The sequence below is a fragment of the Pectinophora gossypiella genome, chromosome 23 (assembly GCF_024362695.1).
Source record: "Pectinophora gossypiella chromosome 23, ilPecGoss1.1, whole genome shotgun sequence".
In the NCBI taxonomy this organism is placed as follows: Eukaryota; Metazoa; Arthropoda; class Insecta; order Lepidoptera; family Gelechiidae; genus Pectinophora; species Pectinophora gossypiella.
Window position 1 is genome coordinate 9,531,722 of NC_065426.1, and position 7,311 is coordinate 9,539,032.

Genomic DNA, 7,311 nt, shown 5'->3' on the forward strand with positions numbered 1-7,311 from the left:
ATTAAAAATACAAATCCGTTTAATTTAAAACAAACACAGTGATAAAATTAGTGTCATTAACATTTTTTTCATGGAGTGTACTTATTGTAATATAAACTCACGACTATCTTCCAAATGGGGTAGGCAGAGGTACATCCATCGCAAGATGAACTAAGTGCCCACACTTCACCGAGCTTTCTGTTAGAGTCTAACAGTTAGACCAACGTGATGGGTGGTGAGCCGAATCGCCATTTTTAATGGTCAACGCAACTTTGTTAGTGAAAATTGCATCTTATTGACTCACAAAGTCGAATTCAGTTTACAGCCCGGGTCGGAATTCGAACCCGTGACCGACAGGAACCGAACACGGTGTCACGAGTTCATAATCCCAGTAGTTAATGCCTGCGGAAAATCTACAAAAAAATACAAGGGAGACAGCGCGATGACTGTATCTCGCTTGTGTATGCGCTAGAATGAGATTCTTATACGGGGTGTCTGGGGTGTTCTTACAAGCACTACAGTACTGCCCAACCCAGTAGGCATTACGGGCGTGAACTGTGGAATTCTTTACCCAAGACCACGTACGAAATTCAATATTCGGTTTACATATTCATACAACGCAGTAACTATCGTAATAAAATGTCGAAAATGTAATTGTCGATATTCGGAATATGAAATTGAATGGCTCGTTACAAATTGATGAATATTCTGTTACATACGTTGTATTGATTGACTACTGACAGTGAATGGCATAATCATTTTTCGTGACTTATTGAAGAGCTGCAAACAGTGATGTGCTGTTCAAGGGAATATTCCCAAAGTGGGAAAACACACTTTAAAATCTAGTACCTTTCTCATTGAAAATATATACCCACAGTCCCGAGAAATACATTTTCGGAGGTATGGTGGTTTTAAGTGGTTTTAACTTTGCGGGTTGGAAGGTCAGAGAGGCAGTCGCTTCTGTAAAAAACCGGACCTGTCAAATCTTCAGATTAGCTAAGCGGACCCTGTGAGAAACGGGATAATGCTAGGGAGATGATGTAAGGATACCCACATACACAAGAATATGTTTTAAGCCAACTACGCAATACGAGTTTTTCGCCGCGCGGCAGAAAAGAGCAGCGGCATAATGTCGCACTGTAATACTGCGCCGCTGCGGCGGCTCTGCCGTCAAGTGCGCGCAATACAATTTAAAACTGTTTGGTACAGTATTACAGTGCGACATTATGCCGCTGCTTTGTTTTGCCGCGCGGCGAAAAACTCGTAGTGCGCGCCTGGCCTTAAGATGATGATTAGGTAACTGAAACGATTCAATCCGAGGGAAGTTTTAGACGGTGCATAGCGGGTCTAATGGGTAAAATATTGACCGGCACAGGGTCCGTTTTGAAGCAGTTATGATTAATCCGGAGCTTGGCTCTGACACGCCATTAATTACCAGCAAATCAAGTCACGATACTCTTGAGTTATGAGCGAGAGCGGATGGAAATTGACGAAGGAAAGACCACGGCCACAGCTTCAGCCAGCTGGTAATTCGAGTCTGTAATCTTTAAAAAGTTTGGACGTAAACCAATACTAACATAAAGGCATGAAAAGTACAGCAACTATTGACAATACCGACTTCACCATATGGGCACACAGGGCCCGTGCCCCCATTCTCGGGGGCCACCGAAGGATCCACAATTTCTCTCACACATTTATTCTCAAAACATTTTTGTCGGGCACATTACACTTTTTTCACAAATTAGGAATCTTATCAGAAGGTTAGATTTACACGGCATATCATATACTACGTCATTATATTATCGATGACTGCGACTTTTTCAAAAAACAAAAAACCTATGCTGTATTTGATTACCTATTAATGGGTTCATAGGTACTAACTTAGTAAAAAATGAAATTGTTTTTCTTTTTTTACTTTCCAATTCGTTTTCTTTACTTTCAAAAAGGGCCCCAAATTCTTGTGTGCCCAAGGGCCCCAGCCTAGTTTAAGACGGCGCTGACTATTGAGTTAACTCACTAAATGCTAGTTTCCAGTAGTCAAATCAGTTACTTAGCAAGGTCCAAAGAATACCAGCGTTGTGGCTTGCGCCGCGGCTTATGCTGAGTGAGGCCCTTTTATAAAGGACGTCCACCCCCACCTTATGATCATTTCGACGAACATCCATTTTGCTTTTATGTAATTGTTTTGTGAAAATTTTAAATGATGTTATTGTTCGCGATGTTCGCTGCGGCTAACACGGACGGATTTGCAGCCATCATGCGAAAGCGGTGCGCTTCCATCCTGCGCCGCACGCGCGACAGTTCCAACACCATCCTGCGCGCGCTAGTTGACCGGTGGGACTCTCCGATGCTGGCTTGATGGATTCGGCTGCACGCAGTCGTATGATTGGCCGCCAGCGTCGGGGAGTCCATCCGGACTTGCCATTTTAATATATTTGTATGTTACTAACACTAGTTTTGTAAGCTTGCAATTTTACTAACAAATATGGATGTAATCAATGTGGATGAGTCCGAAATAAATGATTATTATTATTATTATTATTGTCTTGTTCTTGTGTGTGGCGTCCTTTTATAATTTAATTTCTATTCTATTCTAAACCAATGAATTCATGTTTTTGATCATAGATAATTGGTATCAGGTGGTTTCCAGGATTTGTGCCCGGTTAATTGTAATTGGCTCGCCCACTGTTACATAACGGCCTCCGTGGTCCAGTGGTTCGAGCGTTGGGCTCACGATCCGGAGGTCCCGGGTTCGATTCCCGGTGGGGACATATCACAAAAAAAAACTTTGTGGTCCCTAGTTTGGTTAGGACATTACAGGCTGATCACCAGATTGTCCGAAAGTAAGATGATCCGCGCTTCGGAAGGCACGTTAAGCCGTTGGTCCCGGTTACTACTTACTGGTGTAAGTTAGTAGTCGTTACATGAGCCATGTCAGAGGCCTTTGGCGGCTCAATAGTAACCCTGACAGGTTGATGGGGTTGGTAATTCACCTCACAATCCACGCGATAGAAGAAGAAGACTGTTACATAGAACTTGAAAATAAGGTTACTCGCTGTAAAGAGTGTTTACCGCCTTTCTATTTTATGTGTTCTCGCAAATAAATTGATCTGATTGGATTTGATTTGAAGATTCTTAATTAGTCTATACTGTCCGTGACCCAGGATCGCTAAAAGCTCAACACTTGAGCGCCAAATCGTTGCGAAATTGACCCCTGTGTTGCCAAATTATGGTAGTTACAGTTCATGGGATGTTCTGTCACATTGCCAGACAGCTGCTCGGGTGAATGTTGTAGTTTTCGAATTCTATGCCAAGTGTAGTGGATTTAAAAGTACTTCGGTCATTAGACGCAAGCACACACCGTACACTTCATACAGAAAACCTCGTTTTACACAGACACTACACATTGATGTTATCGTACACGCGCGTCTGTGTGTGTGACATCTGACGCCCATAAAAGATGTGGGGAAATCAAAGAGATATTGATTTAAACAACTTCTTTTTCTATTGAATAAAAATAAACAATCATGACATTTCTCTGGTAGAAAATCTGAGTGACATTCGCCGATAGTGTTGCCATTATCATAAAAACAAACTAAGTAAGACCAAGGGCTTGAGGTAAACCTAGATTTTTCATTCTATTACGTAAGTATCAAGAATATATCACCATTTTTAGTAACTTTCAAATTCAAAATTCGAATTCGAAGTTGGAATATATTTGATGCATCTAAACCGGTGTTATGTACTTTTGTTGATAAATATAAGGATCATGTCCCCAATGAAGAATGAGATCTTTTTATGCCGTGTCTGGGTTGTGTCATCATCATCACCATCAGCCCATTAACGTCCCCACTGCTGGGGCATGGGCCTTCCCTATGGATAGATAGGGAGATCGGGCCTTAAACCATCACGCGGGCCCAGTGCGGATTGATGGTTATTAACGGCTGCTAATGCAGCCGGGACCAACAGCTTAACGTGCCTTCCGAAGTACGAAGGAGCTCGAGATAAAAACTTTTTTTTTGTGGTCACCCATCCTATGACCGGCCTTTGCGAAAGTTGCTTAACTTCAACAATCGCAGACCGAGCGCGTTAACCGCTGCGCCACCGAGCTCCTCGAGCTCGCGAGGGTTGTATCATAGTATTGTTAAATAACCCTTGCTGATATACTTCGCAATCGGCTTAAGTAGTCGGTGAGAAATCGAAGCGAATTACCTACTTACTACCTACATCCCTTACTTGCGTTGATATGAAGGTGTTTTTGATCGGCTTACGTCGATTGCTTGAAAGAGACACTAAGTATAAATCGACGTCAATGTTATTAGGTGTAATATCGGCGTATATTTTATAGTATACATATATAGTGCTATGTAACTGTTAGTAATATTCAGAGGCGGAGGACAGGAGTCCTAGTACGGCTTTGAAATAGATACTCTGGGCGCCATCGCACTCGCGTCAGACAGAGTACTGTGGGGCGGAAGGCAAGTGGGAAACCACTGGCCTATTTTCCCCTAAAAAGTAGCATGGAGGATGCTATACCGTCAAGAGCGTTTCGACACATAAGGTGATCCAAATATCAAGTAACAATTCGTTTTAATCTACATACATACATAAACAGCCTAATTACGTCCCACTGCTGGGTATAGACCTCCCCTCAATTAACGGGAGGGGGTATAGAGCATACTTCACCTCGCTTCACTGCGGGTTTATGGAGTTGTTTTTTACGGCTAATAGCCGGGACTCGGGACTAACGGCTTAATGTGCCCTCCAAAGCACGGAATCATCTTACTTTGCAGGATTGAATCACCTGATTGTTCGAAAAAGTAAGATGGACAGTCTCACAAAGTGATTTCGACAATCCCCATCGGGAATAGAACCCGGACCTCCAGATCATGAGGCTAACGCTTTAATCACTAGACCACAGAGGCTGTTGTAATCTACAAAGCAAGAAAAAAGCTCACCTGAGGTAGATGTCTAGTTCTACGCAGAGTTTGCCTTTCCTTCCCGCTTTCCACTGATAAGCATTTCCCGTTTGGCACGGGGCCCGGCGCGGCCTCCGTACACACCGCGCTGGCTCGCACCATCGCCCTTATCGGAATATTATGCTTCTCAAAGTAACCATTTTGTATCATCTGGTCCAAAGACACTTCCAACTCCCTCACTGGCACTACTTTCCTACCACAAACCGGATCGTCCACCACCATCTTCCGATTACAACCGGAGACTTCCGAAAATTTCACATTTTTCTTAACCTCTTCAGTTTTCTTTGGTCGGTTTTTCTTGTCTGGCGTTTCAGATGTCCAGTAGCGCGCGTTTTTCTCACTCAAGCGTAAAGGTTTGCACACTGCAACGTTTTTCGGTTTAGAATTTTGGGTAGCTTTAGTATCTATCATTGGTCGGCGATCGTAATTCTCTGTGTTCTTCCTCCTAGCTTCAGGAGTGCGTTCATAAGATTCTCGCGGCCGTTTCCTCTCGTTGTCGATTCGGAAATCATAATAATCTTTCTTGTACCTACGCGCGTTGCGTTCCTCATAATAATAGGTACTGTTGTAATTTCTTGGTAAAGAGTTGTACTTCGCTTCGTAGGTCGTCGGCAGGTTTAAATATTCGGGTCTGATAGGCCGGAATAGGGATAGTCGACCTTGTGCCTCGTCGAAATCTGAATAGATATCTTCATAAACGTAACCATTTTTCCTTCGAGGCCGTTCGTATTCGACCCTTCGGTCTCGCCTGTCGGGTCGTCTGTCGTATCTTGGTTCGTAGTATCTGCGTCTGGTTTCGTATTCGTATTCAAAGTCTGATCTTCTCTCGTACAGCAATCGTTCCCGCGACCCAGCCATTCTTTCCTTATTAGATTCCCGCCTGGAAAGAAGAAATTGCATATTAATGAGGCGTTTGCGGGGCTTTCATTGAGGGATTTACGGCGATTTATATAGAGGATCTATTTTTAGCTTCAATACGTATTTTACTTGTAAATTACCGCACTTAGATTAAGGATTCAGATCACTCAAAGTCATGTTAAACAGGCACAATGATGTTGATTAAACGCAATTAAACGCTGTTCTAAGTTTTCCTGTTGGTACGTGACTTAAGAACTTTGTTGGTGAAGTAAATTGTGGCGGTAATGAAATAAGTACTCTGATAATTGTATTTTGAGAAATAACTGTATTTTATTTTAATAAGTACATAACGTCCCTTAGCTTACAACACCGCTTAAGTCATTTTTACCAACTTTACAGGAGACGAAATAAAAAATGTCTTATTTAAAATATCTGTAGATTTTTTATTGCTACTTAATACATACTCTAGTTAGCGGTTAATAAATAATTATTTATACTTATTTTGACGATTTACTTTATTTTAACCTTTATTTTCTTCATCCAATGGCATTAATATGTAAAAACCGCCAATTTTCGACTTGAGCGGTGTTGTAAGCTAAGGGACGATAATCATTTTAAGCGAACTCCACTTTCACGGATAAACCGAAGAATTGGTTTTGTGGGGTTTTTATTGTCAATAATTTAGTGTCCTCAAAATAAATATTTTACTTCCTTCCGAACAATCTTGATTATGATGTCAAATGACTATGTAAATTAATAAATAAATAATAAATTATTACTTATCAAAAGTTTTAACTAGGTAGAAAACTGAAATATTTTAAATGGCATCAGACCAAAAACATTTTTAACATTCAAAATGTTTTCTAAACCAGGTTTCGAATCTGGATCATATAAAACTGTAAACACTAGTCACAAATTGGTAAAAGAAATGCGTTGGCCGAGAATCGAACTCGGATCAACTGCTTGGAAGGCAACTATGCTGACCATTACACCACCAACGCATGTGTTCTAAGGTATCCAAGTTTGGAAGGCGTGTAAAATATAATTAATTATTATTATAAGTTGATTACTTATACAGATGTTTTTGTTAAAAACAACAGTTGGTTTATTAATTACAAGTATTGTTTTAAAAAAAAAGGAAATCTTCTATTTAAGTATTATCGTACAAGTAACAGATGCGTTGGTGGTGTAATGGTCAGCATAGTTGCCTTCCAAGCAGTTGATCCGAGTTCGATTCTCGGCCAACGCATTTATTTCTTTTACCAACGCTTATTTTTTACCTGACTGCGGCGAAGCAAAAAGGAGGGTTATGTGTTTGACCGCTATGTATGTATGTATGGATGTATGTGTGTAGGTATGCGTGTCTAATCCAACCTAACTCCTAAACCAACTGTCAGAATTCAACAAATGAGGTGTCACTAGAAGCGTCTTGATTGTCCGGTGGTTACAAGCTATATCCTCTGTGGTCCAGTGGTTGAGCGTTGGGCTCACGATC

General features: G+C 41.3%; 1 protein-coding gene and 2 non-coding genes across 3 annotated transcripts in view; 1 reads left to right on the forward strand and 2 right to left on the reverse strand.

Annotated features, from left to right (window-relative positions):
* Nucleotides 1–5,816, reverse strand: part of LOC126377525 (facilitated trehalose transporter Tret1-like) — a 36,668-nt gene extending 30,852 nt beyond the window's left edge. Inside the window, exon 1 of the mRNA XM_050025309.1 lies at nucleotides 4,938–5,816. Within this exon, the coding sequence (XP_049881266.1) occupies nucleotides 4,938–5,816 (879 nt within the window). The remainder of the gene's footprint in view (nucleotides 1–4,937) is intronic.
* Nucleotides 5,817–6,745: 929 nt separating this feature from the next.
* Nucleotides 6,746–6,817, reverse strand: Trnag-ucc (transfer RNA glycine (anticodon UCC)). The gene has a single exon. It is a non-coding gene; the product is annotated as a tRNA-Gly (tRNA).
* A 176-nt stretch (nucleotides 6,818–6,993) lies between these two features.
* Trnag-ucc (transfer RNA glycine (anticodon UCC)) lies at nucleotides 6,994–7,065 on the forward strand. The gene has a single exon. It is a non-coding gene; the product is annotated as a tRNA-Gly (tRNA).
* The last annotated feature ends 246 nt before the right edge of the window (nucleotides 7,066–7,311 follow it).